Raw genomic sequence first — 23,557 nt, forward strand, 5'->3', positions numbered from 1 at the left:
TTACTGGAATTACACTGCACCTGCCTGGACTTACTTTAAAATCAGCACAACAAATTCCTCCCACAGAGCACAAGAGACAACTAGTTCACACACCAAAGTCATCCAGGTAATGCTCCTGACATGCACAGGTGTATGCCCTGGGCCTACCACCTCTTCCTTCCTTCCCCTCCTGGGTTACTCAAGTCACATCACTGCCCTCTTCTCACCCTGCTGGCTCTTACTTTACTATTTTTTTCATCATGCCACATTTAGCTCAGAAGGCTTTGGTGTCTTGCCACTGAATCAAGTCAAAATATGTAGATTTCTTCTATGCCTGAAGCTCAGCATTGATGGAAATATTAATCATTGTTCTTGAAATTTGCAGAACTGGAAACCAACTGGGAACTACTAGGATCAGGTAGGTATGCATCATATGGCACACCAGCTGTGAAAAGGTGCCTACCATTCTGGCAATACCCACGAATTGTTGAAATAAACCACTCCTGAATTAGTTTCCCAGAAAGATGGACTTTGGGTAAGAAACTTCTATCTTCTTAACCAACTAGCTTTTCAGATAAAGTCTCCTTCCTTGACTATATATCTTATCTCCCATCTGGGCCATGAGCAGCAAGATGGATCCTGCAATATCCCTGCTCACTTAGCTGAGGACGTTTTCCACAATGTTGTAATATGTTCCCGCCACTCTAGTCTTATCTACTGCTTCCTGCTTGTCCTGTGACTACAGATGCTTTCTCTAGGATGGGGTTCTCATCAAGCCACCCCACTCTCCTCTGTTGCACAGATTCTTTCTTCTTTTAATGTGTGCACCCAACTCTTCCATGAAGAGAACCTGACTATTCAAGCCTGTGCAATCAAACTTTCTTGGAAATCATACAGCTGAACTCAGGACCAGACAAGCAGGCAAGAGACTGACTGCATGCAGCTACTGTTCCAATAGACAGAAAGCCAGGTAAATTAGTTGACAGCCAAATTTGTCTCAAATTACAGGATAAATGCTGCATTTACAATATTTTGAAAGAATATCCTCTTTCATATTATAATTTTAAATTTTTAAAGTATACATGCTGACTTTTACTATGTCAATTTTTAAAATTATATGAAAATTTAAATATCTATATATACATAGTTACACACATACACATATGCAAACCATACACATATACGTATAACAGGACTCAAAATGTAGTCCACCTACTTCATAATGCTATCATAATTACGATTTATTTTATAAAATAAGTAGATGCTTCTTGTTTACTTCAAAAGATATAGTGATGTATGGGCTGAGTTTGTGGCTCAGTGGTAGAGTGTTCGCCTAGTACTTGTGAAGCCCTGAGTTCAATCCTTAGCACCACATAAAAATAAATAAATAAAGGTATTGTGTCCAACTACAACTAAAAAATAAATATTAAAAAAGGATACAGTGATGTGTACAGCTTTATGATTTTAATCATAGCATATTTTTCAATATACTCAAAACAAGAACTAACCTTCTCTATAAAGAACACTCAAAGATTAAGGAAAAGCCCAACAGTGCTTTGTCCTTAGTAGGAATTTTTTTTAAAAAAATCATAATTAAATAATAAATATTTTCTCAAATGAAAAACAGATAAATTCACAAGCTTCAGTAGATCGAAAATATTAATTTTATAGAAAGTATCAAATTAAATGTTGAGTATCTCAGTTTGATAGTCTCTGATTTTTTCCAGAATCAGAAAAATCCAAGGGTCAGACCTGAACATGTCATTATTGCTCAAAGCTTCACAATTTGCAAATTCTCACACTTAATTCAACTCACTTTCATTTAATGAGATAAGGTTTATCCAAAACTGATATACTAGAAATCTCAGTGGACATGCGGGTACCCTGTCAATATTTTTGCATTAATTAGATAGATAATATCCAAGTATTATATACACTGAAAAAGATTAACAGAAAAAAATGTAAAAATATTCATTTAAAACAACAAGTAATTGGTGTCTACATTCTGGTAATCAACAGTGCAAATATATAAATTTCAAAAGTAAACCTTCAAAATTATGATTTACTCATAAGTAGAATATATATTTAATGTTATATAACATATTTTTGTAATAATTCTTTGATTTTTATCAAATAATAGCAGACATTTTTCTAGCATGCAAAATAATACAGGACATTATTTACGGCAACAATAAATACATGTAAAAAAGATTCCAACTGACTTTTCATTATAATGCTAAAAAGTAGCTCAATCCTCAAACTTTTTGTATTTTTAAATAATTCCCTTAAATTAATAATGTTCAAATTTTAAGTGTATCAGAAGTAACAATTATGCTCTTCGTCCTCTTTTCAACATTGTAAATTTATTCTTATTTTTTAATTACAAATATATTTGATGTAGCATATGAACTAATGTTATAATTGCTGAGGTAATTTTGGTTTACTCAATTAACCATTAGGCACCAATTTAAAACTATGCTTATTTGGCAATAAGACATAAAGTTTAAGAAAACAATCAGTAAGATAACACTTTAATGAAAAAGGACAAAAAATTACACAGCTCATGGTCTTACACAGTTTAAAACCTACACATAAAAAGAAAAATTGAAGAAAATATTTTTAAAATATCATTCAGAAACAATATTTAATTTTATATGCAATATGTCTAATATCTTAAACACAAGTTAAAAATGAAAAGTGGAATTTTTTCTTTAAAAAAAAATCTTACTTTTAAAAAANCACATTTCTACCATTTTTGAAACCAATATATTTTATATTTTTTCATACATCAGTTTATTGAAGACTGGGGTGTGTGAATACTACATTACCATTTTGTTGGGTAGTCTTTTATTTTTACTTTTTCTTTCTAGTTTTAATTTTTTCAGATCATCTATATTTTTCCTCTCACATTTCCCTGGATTCTCTTTACTCTTGCTAACAGCCAACATCTATTAATCCCTCTTTCACTCCTCCTATACGTCTTTTATACTTCTTTTCTCCTCCTTCGTCATAAACATCACATCCTACACCACTTCTGTTCTCTTTGTCTACCATTTGAAATTGTAAACCCTTTTGCCAATGTACTTTATATATTATAGAGAAAAATTGATCACATAATTTATTATTATTACAATAAAACTATAGACGCCTTCATAGGCGCTGTTTGATTTAAGGGTGTATGTTGTTTGCATTGTGTGCTGTTATAGGTGGTGGCAGTGCACACCACAGAGCTGCATCCTTAAACAGGCAGCCCATCGCAACTGCATGGCCTGCCCTCACTGCCTCATCTCTGAAAGTGGTAGTGTCCATAGTGGGTTACCTCCGCGGCTGCTATCAATATCTTTAGTAGGAGGAGCTTCCATCTTGGGACACTGGCCAGGGCCTGGAAACCCAACATCAAGGTACCTACAGGTTGCCTCCGCCACTGCTGCCACTGAGAGTTCCTGCTTTCATCTAGGGATAACAGCCAGGGCCTGGAAGACCATCACCAAGTTCTCTGCAGGCTTGGTTACACCTGAGATCTCCCTGCTAGGTGTGCTAATAGCCACAAACTTGTTGCAGAGGTCTTAGCCCCTTAAATTGCCTGTGGACCTACAATTCCTGACCTCTAATCTCTGAACTGTCTCTCCTATACTCTGGTTTCTCTTCAGATCGTATAAATCTTTCGCCTTTTCTAAACTGTCTCTCCCACCCCGACTCTTTGATTTCCCAATCAGGAACCTCTCTCTCTGGAAGTCTGAGGGCTGAGCATCAGGACCCTGTGTGACTGCCTGGGAGAGCTGTTCTGTACTGTGTAGATCAGGACAGGCATCAAGAGCTTCAGACTACTGAAGACTGGAATGTCTGAATAGTATACTACAGTTTGTAGTATTACAGTTTTACTATTACAGTTTGTATATACTACAGTTTGTACTATTACAGTTTGTATATACTACAGTTGCTGTATATTCTTTTATTTCATGTTTTTTTTCTTTTTAATGTTTTCCAATTTTTTCTTCTTATTTTTACTTTTTAAATTAATTAATTAATCTTACTCTTTCTCTATATTTTCCTCTCACTTATCTGTTTCCCCGAATCTCTCTTTTCTCCTGCTAACAGCCAGCCACTTTTGATTCCTCTATCATTCTTCCTATGATCTAATACCTCTATATTCTCATTGCCTACCTCATAAACACCACATCCTACATCCCCCTAATTCTTTCTTTGTCCACCATTAAAAACTGTAGACCCTTTTGCAAACCTACTGTTTATATTGTTGATAATAATCGAACACATAATTTCTGTTTATTGCTAAACTGTAAGCATCTGAATACAAGCCATCTGGCTTAAGGTTGCATATTGTTTGCATGGGGTGCTATTAATATTGATCTCCCCCTTAAAGGCGAGGTATTGGAAACCTTCAGAGATACTGTAAGTCTATAGGGTAGAAACTGCAATACCTTGGATCCACACTGCTAGAGGGCAAGACAAATGAACAACATGAAAAAACAAGGGAAAAAAGTGCCCCGAACAAACCAAGATGCTACAATAATAGAATCCACTGACAGCACAATAGAAGAAAGGTCAGAGAAGGAGTTCAGAATGTACATAGTTCAAATGATCTGCAAAGTAAAGGATGATATAAGAGAGTAAATGTAGGCAGCAAAAGATTACTCCAATAAAGAGGCAGAGATTCTGGAAAAAAAAAAAAAAAACTGAAATCCTTGAAAATTAAGGAAACAATAAACCAAATTCAATAGAAAGTATCACCAACAGAGTAAATCACTTCAAAGACAGAACCTCAAACAATAAAGACCAAATATATAATCTTGAAAATAAAGGCCTCAAACAATGAAGACAAAATATATGATCTTGAAAATAAAGGCAACCACGCAGTGAAGACGTTAAGAAACCATGAACAGAAATTCCAAGAATTATAGGATAACATGAAAAGACCAAATTTATGATTTATTGAGATAGATGAAATCACGGAGGTACAAAGCAAAGGAATGCACAATCTTTTCAAAGAAAAAATATCAGAAAATTTCCCAAACCTGAAGAATGAAATGGAAAATCAAATACAAGAGGCTCACAGGACACATAATGTAAAAATTACAACATATCCACACCAAGGCACATTATAGTCAAAATGCTTAGCACACAGAGTAAGAATAGATTTTAATGACCCGGAAAGAAAAGTATCGATTACATATAGAGGGAAACCAATTTGGATCTCAGCAGATTTTTCAACCTCGACCCTCAAAGCTAGGAGGTCTTAGAACAACATATACCAAGCTCTGAAGGAAAACAGATGCCAACCAAGAATACCATATCCAGCAAAATTAAGCTTCAGATTTGAAGAGGAAATAAAAGCCTTCCCAGGTAAACAAAAATTAAAAGAATTTGCAACCAGAAAACCTACACTTCAGAATATTCTCAACAAAATATTCCATGAAGACGAAATGAAAAAAAAAAAAAATGAAAACCAGAGAACAGCCGATCAAAGAAGAAACTAATTCAAATTAAAAACTAGAAATAAATCAAAATGACCGGGAACACAAATAATATCTCAATAATAACCTTGAACATTAATGAGTTAAACTTATCAATCAAAAGACATAAACTAGCAGATTAGATTAAAAAACAAGACCCAACAGTATACTGTCTCCAAGAGACTCACCTTGTAGGCAAAGTCACCCACCAAATGAAGGTGAAAAGATGGGAAAAAAACACATCATCCACATAGATTGAATAAATATGCAGGGGTTTCTGTCCTCATATCAGATAAAGTAGACTTCAAGCCATAGTTAATCAGAAACAGCAAAGAAGGACATTTTGTACTGCTTAGGTGAATCATACATCAACAAGACACAACAATTGTAAATATTTGTGCCCCAAACAATGGAGTATCTATGTATATCAAACAAACCTTTCTCAATTTGAAGAATCAAAAGCACCACAACATCATAATACTGGTTGACTTTAACACATCTCTCCTATAATTTTATAGGAGATACACTATACAAAAACTAAACAAAGAAACTATATAACTCAATAAAAAAATCAATAATTTATACTTAACAGATGTATAGAGTATTTCATCCATCAAGGAGCTAATACACTTTCTTCTCTGCAGCACATGGATCCTTATCTAAAATAGATCATATGATGCCACAATGCAACTCTTAGCAATTACAAAAAATAGAAATAGTATTCTGCATTCTATCAAATCATAATGAAATGAAATTAAAAATCAACGATAAAATAAAAAATAGAAGCTACTTCAACACCTGCAGACTAAATAATACACTATTGAATGAACAGTGGATAGCAGAAGACATCAGAGAGGAGAAAAAATAATTCTTAGAGGTAAATGAAAACACTGATACAACATATCAAAAATCTCTGGGACACTATGATGGTAGTGCTAAGAGAAATGTTCATTGCATTGAGCTTATTCCTTAAAAGAAGAAAAATAATCAACAAATAAATAACCTAACATTATATCTCAAAACCATAGAAAAATTTTAAAAATGAACACCAAAAGCAGTAGAAGACAGGAAATAATTAAAATCAGAGCTAAAATCCATGAAATTCGATCAATAGAAACAATTCAAAAAATTGACAACACAAAAAGTTGGGCCTTTGTAAAAATAAACAAAATTGATAAGCCTTTGCCTGTGCTAATGAAGACAGAAAACTCGAATTACTAAAATTCATAATGAAAAAGAAATATCATAACAGATGCTTCTGAAATATAGAAGACAATCAGAAACTATGTTGAAGATTTATACCTCAGTACAACAAAAAAGCTTGAAGATATCAACTAATTTCTAGAGACATGACCTACCCAAACTGAATCAGGAGGTCATACACAAACAGATCAATTTCAAGCAATGAAATAGAAGATGTCATCAAAAGCCTATTAATTAAGAAAAGCCTGGGACCAAACAGATTCTCAGCCACATTTTACAAGACCTTCAAAGAAGAATTAACCCCAATATTTCTCAAATTATTCCATGAAATAGAAAAGGAGCAAACCCTTCCAAACTCATTCTATGGGGCTAGTATCACCCTGATACCAAAATCAGACAAAGAACATCAAGGAAAGAAAACTTCAGACCAATATCCCTGATGAACATAGATGCAAAAATCCTCAATAAAATTTGGGCAAGTTGCATACAAAAACATATTAAAAAAATAGTGCATCACAATCAACTGGGGTACATCCTGGGGAATGCAAGTTTGGTTCTTCATATGGAAATCAATAAATGTAATTCATCACATCAACAGACTTAAAGATAAGAATCATATGATCATCTCAATAGATGTAGAAAAAAGCATTTGACAAAATACAGCATCATTTCATGTTCAAAACACTAGAAAAATGAGGGATAGTAGGAACATACCTCAACATTGTAAAAGCTATCTATGCTAAGCCCAAAGCCAAGATCATTCTAACTGTAGAACAATTGAAAGCATTCTGTTTAAGAACTGGAACAAGACAAGGATGTCCTCTTTTTACCACTTTTATTCAACATCGTCCTTGAAACACTAGCCAGAGCAATTAGAAGAAAGAAATTAAAGGGATACAATTAAGAAAAGAAGAACTCACACTATCACTATTTGCTGATGACATGATTCTATATTTCAAAGATCTAAAAATTTCCACCAGAAAACTTCTAGAACTAATAAACGAATTAAGAAAAGTAGCAGAATATCAAATTAACACTCATAAATTAAATGTGTTCCTACACATCAGTGATGAATCCACTGAAAGAGAAATTAGGGAAACCACCCCATTCACAATAGCCTCAAAAAATAAAATAAAATACTTGAGAGTTAATCTAACAAAAGAGTTGAAAGACCTCTACAATGAAAACTACAGAACAGTAAAGAAAGAAATTAAAGAAGACCTTAGAAAATGGAAAACTCTTAGGCAGAATTAACACTGTCAAATTGGCCATACAGATATAATAGTTTCTATTATATTAAATTATATTAATTAAATTATATTCTATTATATTAAATATAATAGTTTCTATTAAAATTCCAATGAAATTCTTCATAGAAATAGAAAAAGTAATTGTGAAATTCATTTGGAAAAATAAGAGACCCAGAATAGTCAAAGCAATTCTTGACAAGAAGAATGAAGCAGGAGGCATCACAGCCAGACCTTAAATTATGCTACAGAGGTATAATAACAAAAATGGCATGGTATTATCACCAAAACAGACATGCAGACCAATGGTACATAATAGAAGACACAGAGACAAACCCACATAAATACAATTATCTCATACTAGAAAAAGGAGCTAAAAATATACATTGAAAAAAAGATAGCCTCTTCAACAAATAGTGCTGGGAGAATTGGAAATCCATATGTAGCAAAATGAAATTAAATCCCTATCTCTCACCCCAACTCAAAGTGGATCAAGAACTTAAACATTAGACCAGAGACCCTGTGCATAATAGAAGAAAAGGTAGGCCTAACTCTCCATCTTGTGTGCTTAGGAACCGATTTCCTCAACAAGACTCCTATAGCACAAGAAGTAAAATCAAGAATCAATAAATGTGATTGTATCAAATTAATAATTTGTAGAACAAATAAAAAAATAATAAAAAAAAGTCTTATATCTTATTCAAATTTGACTACTATATTGAAATCTATAATCTGCTAAAACTCAATTATAGAATACATTTTCTATATAGGTGCCCTCTGTCCACACACACAAATAAACTAGGTCTTAAGAGAGAATAACAATATCTAGTGCTACTTTTTGTAAGGCTTTCAAAGTATGCATTATGAAAATCACCATGAAAATTGATTCTAGAAAGTTCAATAGCTTTCCTACTTTAATTTTTAGTCAGATATATTTTATAGCCTCACAACCAAACCAAGATCACCAGAAATAAATCTCAAAGAGGAATTAAGTTTCACCAAAGTCAGAATTGGTATCTAGGGAATCTGATTCTGGTCACAAACTATACGGTTAACATCTTCCTTGAACATAGGAAATAGTAACATGAACACGTTTAAGTAAACAGACAAATTTTTGTACTTCTGCATGCCATTCCACCATTTCATCACATTTTTCTTTATTAACATTAGCTAGGATACAATACAAACCATTAAGCATTGTAAATAAAATTATAATCATTTATTACTCAAAAGATTTGAGATATTTACATGTCACCTGGGAGCTTAGTCTCATTCCAAATGCAATTATTTCTTCTGCATGTTTTGAGGTAAATCAATGCAATTAAGTTTTCTGACAGAGCTTCTTTCTTAGTGGAAAAACACATTTTAATTATACGTACAGCAAATAAAAATATTCAGTATTTCTGTAATTCAAATTGGAGGAAAACTTTTTCATTCAGTTTTCCATCAAAAGTTCCAACATGCTTAAATATATATCTCAATTCATCCATTTTCATTATATAACTAGATATGGAGTAGTTGTTGGTTTTAGAGTTTGGCAATAGGAGATAAATGTCAGAGTATTTGCCCATCCCTCATTCAACTTATCCAGGGTCCAGGTGTGGAGAGTATTTGGCAGGTGGGCAGCATTGAGTTCTTCCTGGATCTTTCAGCATCACAGCTCCATTCACAATGTATCTAACAAGCAGACTTAAAACCTGAGTTCATCAAAAAGAAATGTAGCTCCACTGATATTTCCTCTACTTTGATAGATTTCCCATTTTTTTTCCTTTCTCTTTCTCTTTTTTCTCCCTACCTCTATTTTGGATTAGGGGATATCAGAAAAAACATTCAGGGTCTGGGGCTGTGGTTCAGAGGTAGAGCGCCCACCTACCATGCATGAGGCACTGGGTTCGATCCTCAGCACCACGTAAAAAATAAAATGAAGATATTGTGTCCACCTATAGCTAAAAAAAAAATAAATATTAAAAGAAAAGAAAAAAACATTCAACCTTTGACTATTAGGGACTGGCTTATTTTACTTAGCATGACACTCTCCAGTTCCATCCATTTACCAGCAAGTGTCATAATGTCATTCTTCTTCATGGCTGAGGAATTCTCCATTGTTATGAAGGAGATTGAGGAGGAGGAAGGAGGGACCAGATCAGGGAAGAACAGTGGTATAAATCTGACTGAACTTTCATATGTACATATTATGAACACGCCACCGTGAACAAGACACTACTTAAATTTTTATATATGTATAAATTAAATATATATTTCAGAAAGGTCAGTAGAGAGGGGAGCAGGGGGAGGCAGAAGCAGGGAAGAAGTGCTGGGGTCTAAATTAGAGCAAATTATATTCCATGCTTTTGTGAAAATGTCAAAATGCATCCTAATGTTATGTGTAACTAAAAATATTCAATGAAAATTAAAAGAAGAAATAGCAGCAGCAGCAGCAGCAGCTTCTATTATGGAAACGACCAAGAAAGGGAGAAAGTTGGTGGAGCACCCAGATTGGCTTTTTAGGAAAAATAAACAACCAAAATCAATTTTGGCATTCCTTACAGCTCCCCACTTGGTCACTGTGGATTTAAAACCTGTATAAACCTGCTGTTCTCCTATTTCTCAAGGCACGAACACATGGGTGCCTAGCAAACTTGACCCTGGCCCCAACACTGATCTATGTGAAACAGCTGAAAAACTTGAGTGAGTTCTTAAATCCAACCTCATTTTCACTATCAATGGAAATGTTAACAGAGTATATTAATTGATTTTCAAGATCCTATTCATCTTCAAAATTCAAAAACTCTATTTTTGAATTTCTAAGACTGATAGAGGATATACTTTCCCCCGAGACTGAGTGGATACACCCAAGAGAAAACTACAATTTCCTTGTAGGAAGCTGGAGAAGGTACAAAATTGGAGCCTGACAATTCTCTAAGTGACCTTGTAGCAACAATGTTTGCAGCCAAATTCCTGCAACATACCGCTTATGTATGTTTGTTTGTCTGGCAAAATAGCCCCGGTGAATAATAGTCTAATGAATTTCAATGAAAGCTGAACCTTACAAATTTGCCCAAAGAGTCTCCATCAAACAACTAACTTATGACAAGTAAATGTCCCACCTTCACCCTAATGATACCCACAACGGTACTGGGATGTCTTCTAAAACGTTCCTATCCCCAGGAACTGAGGCCCCAAAGACTGGAATCTTCACAACCCCAGGACAACTTTTTGATGAGACTGAATCCAAGGACCATTTGTATAAAATCTCTGTCCAAGTAACTCCCCATAGGATCTCACTCCCTATCCACCTAACTCTGCATTATATGCCCACGCTTCCAAAGGCCCTGTGCCCTTCTACTTCTTCATCTAGTGCTTCAGTTTCCCGCCACCATCATCAAAATTCACTTTGACCACCAGGGCAGATGGTACCAATGGTGGTGATCACATCATTTATGGGATAGAGAAGGAACTGGAACACAAGGGGAAGAGAGGTTCCATCCCTCAGGAAGTAAGGCCAGGACCTCTAAGCCTATGGAAAAGCATAAAAAATAAACAAAATAAAGGAAGTGACTAAATGGAGGGTAGAGGTCCATTAGAGAAAGGACAAATTTTTTAAAAAAGAGTCAAGGTTTTGAGTTCTGTCTGCTGACTCTTGGGCAAAATGGGCTCTGTACATCCTCTTGAACATTCAGGTTACTGAGGCAAGATGGATCTTAACATTCTGGACAGATGATGTTTTTAAATGTCATCACATAGTCTTAACATAAAATGAATTTCTGCCACCTTAGGAAAAATAATAGGTCCATCCTGCTATGGAAAGGTAGCCTGCTGGTAACATCTGCAACTGTATTAGCCTGCAGCACAGAAAGGGATTTGAAATGGGTCACCTGTGCCAAGTGTCTGATGGGTCCACACTCTGTCTCATAGTTAGTCAATGAGGAGCCCCTCCACAGGATGATGTGACTCACAGGTGATTCCTAGTCTCAAGCACCTCCAAGTTTTGTCCAATGTCTGCCTTTTCCCCCTAATTGCCACAATCATGGTTCACTCTTTTAAGTACCAGACTATATGTCATGATGCTCATAATGGGATAGAAAAATAGCATACAAGTGAGCATTTGAAAAAAAAAAATCTCTACCCCTAACAGGTGATAAGCATTCTTCTCTCTGGGACCCCAGAATGACAATAAAGGTACATGGGGGGCTGGGCATGGCTCAAGTGGTAGTGCACTCGCCTGGCATTTGCGGGGTGCTGGGTTCAATCCTCAACACCACATAAAAAATATAAAATTTTTAAAAATATATAAAATTTTAAAAAAAGAGGTACATGGGAGGTAGACAGCTGAACTGTGCCCCAATTCCATGCTTATAATGAATTATAAAGACATCTCTCTATATGAAAACTAAAGTCACTCAGCAACAATTAATATATTTTATTTCATCCTATCACTTTCCCTAGTCTACCTTTGAAATTATAATAGAAATCATTGGGGAAAATGTGATTCAATTTACTAAGCACTCAATTTATAGACAACTTCTTTCAAATCAAAAATAAAATTTATTTTAACTTCATTTTATTTAATGCTTATGACTAATCATAATTTCATGAGCTCGCTTGCAAAGGTCCATACTTTAAAATTTACTAAACAAAAATGTGCTATCTTTGAGTAATAAGGTATTTAAAATTACACAAATCATCTCTACCCAAGACTTTCCTCTCTTCAGCAAAGCGACAGCCTGTCTATATTAGTCACAGTTGTACAGCAAAAAAACAAATCTGCAGTTTGTTACATTCTATGGTGAATTTGTTATAGGAACAAAATGTCATACATATACTGATACAACAAAGTACAACCTTAAGAGAACTGAGTTATTTTCCACGCACATACTCTAAAAACAGGAATTGTGCACATCCTGTGAGATTAAAGCAAAATGGACATTCCAAGATAGAACACCACTTAGCTCTCCCTCAGTATTCTTGTATTAATGGCAGAGTTTCAGCCAAACATAATTCTCCATGTTCACAACAGACCTGTACTCATTTACCCAACCTTTCTCCTCCCTTAGCCTGATGGCTCTCTGACAAAATATTCCTAAGGTCTAATGCATGCAGATAAATTATTCAAGTGAGAACTCCGTCTTCCAAGGGACTTCACTGTTGGCATTCCATTTTCACTCCACATCACTCACCGGTGCCATCATCCACATTCTCCACCTCCATCACTTCGGTATTGATCCGGCCCCGAAATAGGTACCGGTGTCCATCTGTGGATGCTTTGCTGTTCTTCAAGCGTCTTTAAATGAATGAAACCACAAAAACTTTGTTACTAAACCTAACGCAGAACAATGTTAAAACATCACACTTTCTTGATTCTTTAAAAAGAGAGAGAGAGAGAGATCAATTAAATCAACATTACAACAGTTTTTTGGCACTTGGTGATCAGACTTATGTCCTAATTGCTTTACAAGATGTGACTGATGTACTAATTTCTTTAAATAAATTAAAGTTAGGGCTAAAGATCATACACAGGTGGGAGAGCTGAGCATATGCTTTTGCTCAGTATATGACATCTGTCTTGCCCAATGAAACTGTGACACACACTAAAGGTTGAATATTTTGATGCTGCAATTCGGTTAGTTTTACCTTCATTTCTCATTACTCAGTAGCTGGTAATTCCCATTTTTAAAATTTTCTGTTAAACAAATTCAGTGAGTACTTCCCTCTTCAAAAAAACTGACTATGCTAGAAGTTCTTAAGCTGAGTGACATTCAGCTGTTAAGAAAAAAAAATCTCCTATACTCATTTTATGATATGATTACTGTAGGCTAGTTGAACAAGTCTCTTAATGCATTTATAATCCTAACCAATGGTCATATTTATTTTAAAAATAACTCAAAACATCTTTTAAAAATCTGTGTATGGTATGTCTAGTACCAACCTTTAATCACAAGGAGTATATAACACAATAAAACACCAAGGTTTACAGATGAACGTTAACAATGAACTAGGTAGTTGTATATGAGAATTCTAAACACTTTTAAGTGTTTTTAAACAACAAAACATTTTTTTTCTAATTAAACAGAAAAGAGTTTGAGAAATGATTCAAGGAGGTTTAAAAAATACCTCGTCACTCAAGAGATTTCAGTGACCCAGACTCTTCAGTTTGACTCACTGACAAAAGTCTGGCCACCAGCTGAATAGACACAAACAATGCCTAATTTACTGTGCTATATAGACACACCTAGAACAAGATGTACCTTTCCACTACCTGTAGCATCTCGTCTAACTGTGCCTGCCCTGAAGTGAATGGATGTACACAGGAGGTATCTCAAGATACTGTCACACCGCCCCCGGCCACACACATAGGGCTCCTTCCTTGAAAAAGCCTGTATAAACCTGGTCTATCTATCCTAAACCCTCATCAGACTTACTAGTCCTAAGTTGATAATTAATCTCACTGGAGAGCCTGTCATCCCCAAACTTTCATCGCCCTGCATTCCCCATTTCATGTTGACAGCAAACTCCAAGTGTCTTAGTTAATAAGCCTAAATAAATCCTTAAGTCAGGAATTCAGGACAGGTAACTATGAAAATTGGCATCACTGAAGGTCAGATTATACATTCATTAAGAATGCTTACTAAATAGCAGGAATTTAACTTTGTAAAGCTTTTTCTGTTAACTTATTTAACAATCACAGCCATAACAGAACATCAGTTGGTACACTGATGTTAATTTTGCCAAAGCTGTGGATTTGATGTCAGGTAGACAGACAGATAGACAAAAATATCAATATCAATAATATCAACTGTCATGAAAAAAGATTTCATTCTCAAACAGATGCCTTTAATTATTCCACCAAAACACCTTCATTCCATTAAACATTTTGTGTGTGTGTAGTACCGGGGAATCAAACCCAAGGGTGCTTTACCACTAAAATACACCCCAGCCCTTTTTATTTTTTGAGACAGGGCCTTACTAAATAGCTGAGATTAGCCTAGAACTTGTGATTTTCCTGCTTCTACCTCCTGACTCCCTGGGATTACAGGCATGTGCCACTGTGCATGGTCACATTATAATTTTTTGATGAGTTGTACAATGGGTAAAATTTCCTAAAGCTTACTTCTATTAACCCCTTCTTAACCCCTATGCTATCAAACCCAAGAATTTAGAAAGGAACAATAAAAGATATAAGTAGGTTCATTTTCACGTAGTCAAAAGAAATTTTGAGCTGGACACCATGGACATGCCTGTGGTCCCTGCTCTTCTGAAAACTAGGATAGGAGGATATCTTGAGCCCAGGAGTTCAAGACCAATCTGAGCAACACTGCAAGATCCCAACTCAACAAAGAGGGACGGGTGGGAGGGCAGAATTTTTTTTTTTTTTAACTTCATTAAGGTAGAGATGATGACAATTTAACTCTCAATTCCTGACCTGTTCCCTTTCATAAAGGTACATATTACAGTTCTGTGTTTTCTTGCTTCATGTCATTGCATTTTTTAAAACTATTATCTCTTGCTAGAGAATTCTAATACTATAATCCACATGGCTTAATTGCCATATATCATCAACTTAGCTTTCAAATTTTCATTAATTTCCTCTGGGCATCTTGCTAACAGACTTAGGAAAACTCATTTCAAGAGATAAAAGATTGAAGCTCCCTTAATTCTGCCTAGTAAATCAGTTTTGTGTCTCTCATTCTCACTCTACCATAAAATGGTTGGTTAGTTTCCTCACTTCTGAACTTAGCATATCCAATTACTCAAAATCCTGACCTTCCAAACTTCTGCTATGCCTATCCATTGAATGAAGCCTACTGGTACCCTCTCCCTGAAACCAGTGTCCCAGCTACAGTAGGCATTTTGAGAAGTACTCCACCAAGTTAAATGCTGCTAAGAAAACAAGTAAGACCTTCAAGAGTAGAAAAGTGACCATTGGATTAGGAAACATGGTGGATCCTTACACATGAGCAAGTTAGTGGACTAAAGTCTCATTGAATATTGTAAAGGGGGAAACAATAAGTAAGGGATTAGAAAAATGACAACCTAAAACTCTTCCCAGAAAGGTAGTTATGAAAGAGAGCAAGAGATAGGAGAGAGTAGGACATAAGAGATATCTCTTTTTTTAAAGAGTAGACAGTATTTGAAGTCAAAGTAATAGGCTCAAGGATAAGAGGGTAGCTTCCGTGGGAACATTAGAGGAGAAGTAGCAGGACAGGGAATAGTGTTCAGAGTGGGATGCTTACAATGAAGATTTTCAATTTCAAAAGTGCTTGTATTGACAAGGTAAAGGGTCAGTCACAGGACAGGAGGCTCAAGTGTAATGGAGGAAAAGGATCATTGCAGGTAAAGATACTGCGGACTTTCAGGTCCCAAAGTTTGGACAGGTCTCTATATGGATTTTGAACACTCCAAAAATCGGGACAGGAGTAGGGTGAAAGATAGTGACCCAAGAGCTAAAGCAATCACTGAATTATGTATAACAGGGAGATGTTAAGAGAGTCACCAGAAAATTCAGTGGATCAGAAAGACATGAACTTCACATTTGCTGAGATTCTTGAGGGAAGTGGGGTGGGTGTGGATATGGTTAAAAAGCAGGATTGGGAAAGGGGGAAGACACATGGGCCTCTCCCACAGGCCCTGAGATATACAGGTGAGGAACCAACACCTCTTCTTGGCAAGGCTCTGGGGAGACAGTGTCATGATATGGTAGTGACACTTCTGTGAGGTCTACCAAGAAGGTGAAGATAACAATCAGGCTTTCCTGATTGTTATCTTCAGGATGAGCTCTGGGAAACACAAAGGAAAATGGGGAACTGTGAGGTGGATGGATCATTTCTGAAGTGTGATTTGTTTATGATCTCACCTGTGTTTCCTTTTGCAGTACACCAAAAGATTATCAAAAAGAAAAAACACGCGTTCTTGAATATTTCCAGAAGAAATTTTCAGTAAGACTCCACACATCAACATTTCAGTACAGGTGTCAGTGATGTTAGATCCCTAAATTTAAAAAAATATTAATTAATTAATTAATTAAATTAATAACTTCTGATTACTTGGTCAAGACCTTTGTATGTAAAGATTCTTCTCATTAAAAACTATACTTCGGCTGGAACTGTAGCTCAGTGGTAGAGCACTTGCCCAGCATATGTGAGGCACTGGGTTCAAATATCAGCACTGCTTATAAATAAAGAAAGGTCCGTTGACAACTAAATATAAACAACTGAATCTAGCTCTCCTTCACCTTCCAGGTTCCTCTTCAGTCTCGGCATAGATTCTGGATGTATGTTCAGACAGTTAATGTATGCATGCACAAGACAGACGCATTTATAATCATGTCATCTATGCCATTTTGAAAGGAGATAATTTCAAACTAATTCATAACATTAATGTTCATATTTTTTCTTTCTTCTTTGCTTCCCCAGTATGGATAAAAGGATCCATGGACACATAAAAAAGTGTATGAAACTGTTTAAATTTTTATCAGGCATAAATTTATATATCCACCTCTGGTATGGAAAAGAAGAGAAAAAAAATGATATAAAGGGAACAACCTTCCAAAGAGCCACTGATTTATTAAAGGAAGACATGGGAACCTTTATTGATTAAATAAGCCTTTACTGAGTGCCCACCAAGATTACATGATTAGCGACAAAACTATAATTTCTTTTTTGGTGCTTGAGATGGGACCCAGTCCTCCTGCATGTGAGGCAAGCACTCTACCACTGACTATACCTCTCAGCCCAACAATACTGATTCTTAACACAAAGCTAACCGTTAGACAATGAGAAGAGCCACAAGATGAAGGAGCCTGAGCCCCGAATCATCAACAGAGGAAAGCTGACCTTCTAATCAGAACACCCAGGGTCTTTGGTGTGAGCTGCACATAATTTTATATGGTAAGCCATTGGAAATGTAGAATGTTTCTATACCTAACCTATCAAATAATATGCTAAGCTGGATTAAACACATAAAGGAAGTTTTCAGTAGAGATCTAGCAGTGTTCTATGCAAGAGAATATCAAGTTTAGTTAGGTCTGGTTTCTTTTAATCTGATGTCAATTTCTGATTTATTGATTCAATCAATGTTTTTATTTTTGATTTTTAAATTTTCACATTTGCACAAAATCACTAATATAGTTTTTCTAGTCAACTATAAAAATTTAAATTAAAATGACAACTCTTATGTCTGCAATAAGAAACTTCCAATAGGGAACATAAATTAGGAGAAAAAGCTATTAGGTTAACTTGGTTATCTATATTACAAATACATTTTAAATTTTAGACATTTTCCTTTTTTATTTTTTTCATTCTGACAATAGATATATAAATTAAAATGTAAAAATTTTACACAATTTCATGTATTCTGTCATGAGTTTGTTAAGCAAGGATTGTCATGAAATATGAATTGTCATGAAATATGAATATGAGTTGAATATGAATATGAATTGACTGTCATGAAATATGAACCTCAAACCCAGTGACTGGTGTCAATGGTGTCTTATTATTTATTTGTAAAGAATAGCACCTTTATCTTAGACAAGAAGCTAGAATAGAATTGAAAGATAGAAAAGGAAACATCAAATTGATTCTTAAATAAGACCTTGTATAACATTAAGGGAAGTAACTTTATTAGTAGCAGTTTTACTACAGGTGCAGAATATCACCCCCTTGGACTGGTGGTGGCCCATATAAGTCAACCAAGAATGGTAAATTGTATTGCAAAATGTTTATATTTTTGCAAAATGGTTATACTTTTATCTTGAACATTAAATAATAATTCCAAGTAAGTAACCCAAATTAACATAAGCAGATAATAGCAGATACATTCCTATACAACAGAAATCCTAACCTGTTGTGGATTTACAAATATAAGGAGTGTTTTACCTAAATTTGAGCCAACTATAATGGCAGCTTTATGTTACCACGAATTCAAAGTGCTCAGTAGTTACCAAAACCCCCAGCTATTTTTCCTCCACCCCATCCTTGAGTAATTTGGCTTTTTGAACCTCTTTCCTTACATCTACTATATATTCTTACATCTACTAATATTCATTATCATTGAATAGTCCTTTAAGTCGACTGTTATTTACCTTGTTAGTAGTTTTTCTTCATTTTTAAAATCAGTGTTCATTTTTCATTCTAAATATCTATTCTTCAGCAAATACACATTTAGTTATTAAACAACCATGCATAACACATATTTTATCTAGATGAATTCTATTCATGCCAAGCAATGTGCTGAACATTTTATCCTGGTATGAATCTCTACCAAGTTGACCTCACTGTAATGTGGAACCACTGATTAGTTAACAACGTTTAAAGTCAGACTCCGTGATCACTTCATCTCATGACCTAAATGTTGCATGTCAATCAGAAAAACAACTGACCACGGAGAGAAACCACAGTCTTGGAAAAGATAAGAGAGGCTTGAAATTTCCATACTCATATATAATGCACAGACCAACCAAGATCTAAAGGAGCCAGGCCCACTCATGGTTCAAGAAAAGAAAACTGACCAGAATGACAACTTGATAGGTGTTCAATATCAATGATGTCTCTTTTTTCCCACACATTTTTAATTGGTGCATTATAGTTGTACATATCAATGGGATTTGTTATTAGATATTCATATATGCACACACTATATATATATATATAGCAATATAATTTGGCCAATATCACTCCCCAGCACTTCCCCCTCCCTCCCTATCTCCCACCCTTTGGTCCCTTTCCTAGACTGATCTCCCTTTGATTTCCAGGAGATCCTCTCCCACCAAAGGTGTCTCTTGAGAAAACTAATGAATTGTGTAAATATTCTTACAAAAGAGCAATTTTTAAATGCTATTTAATAAAACATGAAGACTAGCATAACTGTATCATACAATTTTGTCATAAAATGAATATCCCCCCAAAAAAAAAACAACACTCAACTTTTATTCATTTCTTGAGGTTCAAACTCAATAAAATTGTAAATGGAATTGTCATATATAAATCATACTGATAATGTTTATATTGATTTTGCCAAGGTAAAATTTTCCTCTTCTCCCACTAGAAAGTTTGTTCCTCTGTTTAACTAGATTCATTCTCAGTGATCTTTTCACAGAACCACTTATCCTCAAATAACAAGGACCATCTATAACTCATTTCCACCTCAAGGTAGTAGATGAATTTGTGCCTGCCAAGTCACACAGGACAGAGTACAAAAGAAAGCAGCCTCATCACCAATCTCTGGAAGACTCAGGCTCAAGAAATAACAAAAGAACATGACATGCAGTCAGTACGCTGTATAGCACGCTCAATCAAACGGAGCAAGTAAATAGATTCCAGGATGTCTTCGACATGGTCTTGTAGCATTGTATTTCTCCATGAAAAAAAAGGTAATCAAAAATGCCAGACTTCTATTTCTCTTTACTTTCTAAATCACAATAATTATCTTGAATCTCATTTTCCCTAACACCTACAATACTAATAATCTTTCTCTTCTCTTTTGTTCAGACATGTTTTTCTCAGATTTGAAAGACCAATTCCAAACAGGAATATCAAGGATTTTAAAGTTCCATTACTAAACAATGTAATGTTGATGATATTCCCTTGTCAAAATACTTCTGTACAACTCCAAAAGTTACAGTTATCATACAATCAACCAAACAAGAAGAAGGATGAAACAGAATATTACTGTTCTACAAAATGAATCAGCTGATAAACTTCCCATCCAAATCACATTATTTCCATACCATTACCTTTGGTAGAGTATCTTGCAATGTTCTGCATGTTAGATAAGATATATAATAGATTATGCTAATAAAAGGCATGATTTCAGAAATGAACAATTAAACAATAACTACAGATCTTCTATGCCAGTTACTCCATAAATGCTAATAAAAACCTAATTTCTATCATCAACTTGCTGTAAAAGAAAAAGCAGGAAAACAAAACAAAACCCTTAATCCAAAGAATTGGCTCAATTTTTCTCTCAGTGTGGTTATAATATAACAAAGTAAGAAATACATGGAACTTTAGAATCAGGCTACTATTTTTCAAACTGATCTTGGCCTACCTGTGAGTTGTAAGGATGTAAGTTAAATAGTCCTCACTTTTTAAGTCTATATAATTGGGATGATACCCCAGCAAACTGTTGAGGCTCACTGCAAGGGTCTGCATATTGTCCATCCCCAAAAGGTTAATGTGCTAGTAGTGTTGAGGCGCTGGAACCTTTAAGAAGTGGAAATTTGTGGAAGGTAATTAGGTCATGGAGGCACTACCCTTAGGAGGCATTCATGAAGGTCTTATGGGATGGAATTAGTTCCCACAAGTGGGTTATCCTAAGGTAGCCTTGCAATGTAGTTGTACATGCAAAGGGGATTTGTTATTACAGATTTCCTCCCCTGAATTCCTCTCCACACACACCACATCATTGGTCTCTTCCTCCTACACTCCCGCCTCATAATGCCATCCACCATGAACCCCTCGCTAAAACTAAGCAGAGGCCTGTGACATGCTCCTGAACCTCCAGAACCATAAGCTAAATAAACCTCTTTTCTTTAAAAAGTACTTAGAACCAGGTATTTTGTTAGATTGCATACAGTGCCAGATGAGTACTTCCCAAGGTAGGTGACTGGCATTCTAGGACCTCTGCCCTTCCCTAAGAAAATGGATCCCCCAAATTAGTGGAATCTTAGAATTTCAATTCTGAAAGTTGAAAGAAGTAATATATAGATGGAAAAAAATACAAGACCCTATTTATCTTGGCTAGGGTGCTGATGAGACAACCAGAAAGCCACAGCTGCCCTAATGCACCTTTAAATCTGAGAAAAGCTTTTCTATTGATTCTGTGAGTGGCCCAATATCTTTCAAATTAATTTTTCTTTTAATTCCCATTACTCGGAACTATACCACCTAAAGTAATCAACACCTTCAATGAAGAGGCACACTGGTCAAATGAGGGGAATTTCTCAAGGGTCAAGTCCCATTGCTGAAACCAAAGATTTAAAATACTATCATATTTGCAGAGCATTTTACAATTTTCAAAGTACTTTCACTTACTTCATTTGACCCCTACAATAATTCACACTGTATATAAAAGAGGTCTGACATATTACCCCCGAACAAAGGGTTGGAGTCCCGACGAAATCCAAAGTCTGCTCAAAAGCCATGCTTTTCACTATGTCATATTATTTAGGAATGATAAATTTCAATTGCCATTTCACATAAATTCATATAAATGATAATTTAGCAGCATTTATTCACATAAATGACAATTCCAGATCCAAGAATTTATTGCAAAAACAATAAAACCTTCATTTGATTAATGGGAAAATGACACCCTGGGTAATTAAGTAACTTACATGAGAAAATTTCCAACTAAAATGGAAATAGAGCAAATTCATAATGTATCGGACTTGGATGCCCTTCAAGAGAATTTTAGTTACTAAAGCAAGGGTGTCATCTTGAAGGTGGTCCTGAATGGTCAGCAGCTGTTTCACAGTGTTTGTCCAAGGCTTCTGACCTTGAAAACTCTTCAGGGAAGTCTGGCTTCTGTAAACTGTCTTGCCACCTACATCTGAACCTGGCCCTGTCCTAACCCCACAAGAGCCACACTGCATATACACAAAGCTGCCTTCAGGCTGAGCAGTAATTCCTGTTAGGCATTCAAAAATAGCTCTTGGGAGCTGGGGCTGTGGCTCAGAGGTAGAGTGCTCGACCAGCACATGCGAGGCCCTGGGTTCGACTCTCAGCACAACATAAAAAAAAAATAAAAAAATAGCTCTTGGTAACCCATTCCTGACTTCTCAGGGCCTGAATCCATTCTGTTGTCTAACTCTGCATTCCTATAGAATCCTACCAGACTTAGTTATTTCTCCTAAAGTCCTCAGAAGTGACCAAGAGCTCTCCTCATCTCTCCAGGGTGGTGAACTGGAATGAGTAATCAGGTTCTGACCACAGGTTGCCAACCAGCTGGCTAAGCCCCACTCTAAGCTACATCCCCCTAAGAACCCAAACCCCCAACACTCTGTACAGTTGGGGTTGAACACACTCATCAAAATCTACTCAAGGCTGCCAGCCTTCTAGGGATAAGACATTCACGTCACCTGTGCCTTCCTGATTTTCCTGAAAACTTCATAGAATTCCCTAAACACCACTAACTTTCTTTGGCTTCAATGCTCCACTTTTCTCTTGCATTCAGGATTGTAAAATCACCAAGGTGGTGCGTTAACTAGGTTTTCATTGCTATAACAAATACCTGGGACAAATCACCTTAGAAGAAGGAATAGTTTATTTTGGCCCATGGTTTTACAAGTCTCAATCCATGGTCACTTAGCCCTGTTGCTTTTGGCCTGTGGCAGCACAATAGGTCACAATGGAAACATGTGACAGAGAGGCTGCTCACCCCATGGTGGGCAAGAAGCAAAAGAGAAAGATGATGGGAAGGGGCTAGGTCCTAATATCCCTTTCAAGGGCAAGCCCCCAATGACCTAACTTTTTTTGACTACCTCCCATTAGTGTCACTGGCTAGGGAACCAAGTCTTGAACACATGGGCCTTTGAGGGGACATTCAAGATCCAAACTCTAACAGCTGGTAAGGCTGAGGCACCCTCTGTTATGGGCTACATATGACATAATACAACCCACATATATCTCCCTTTGAATAGCCTGTGAATACTGTGCAAAC

At 35.7% G+C, this 23,557-nt stretch overlaps 1 protein-coding gene across 1 annotated transcript in view; it reads right to left on the reverse strand.

Annotated features, from left to right (window-relative positions):
- Prex2 (phosphatidylinositol-3,4,5-trisphosphate dependent Rac exchange factor 2) overlaps positions 1–23,557 on the reverse strand; it is a 271,955-nt gene that overhangs the window by 168,089 nt on the left and 80,309 nt on the right. Inside the window, exons 7-8 of the mRNA XM_015485816.2 lie at positions 16,752–16,885; positions 13,078–13,181 (exon numbers count right to left, since the gene is read on the reverse strand). Coding sequence (XP_015341302.1) covers positions 13,078–13,181; positions 16,752–16,885 — 238 coding nt within the window. The remainder of the gene's footprint in view (positions 1–13,077; positions 13,182–16,751; positions 16,886–23,557) is intronic.

This window comes from Marmota marmota, unplaced genomic scaffold, assembly GCF_001458135.2.
Source record: "Marmota marmota marmota unplaced genomic scaffold, marMar, whole genome shotgun sequence".
NCBI lineage: Eukaryota > Metazoa > Chordata > Mammalia > Rodentia > Sciuridae > Marmota > Marmota marmota.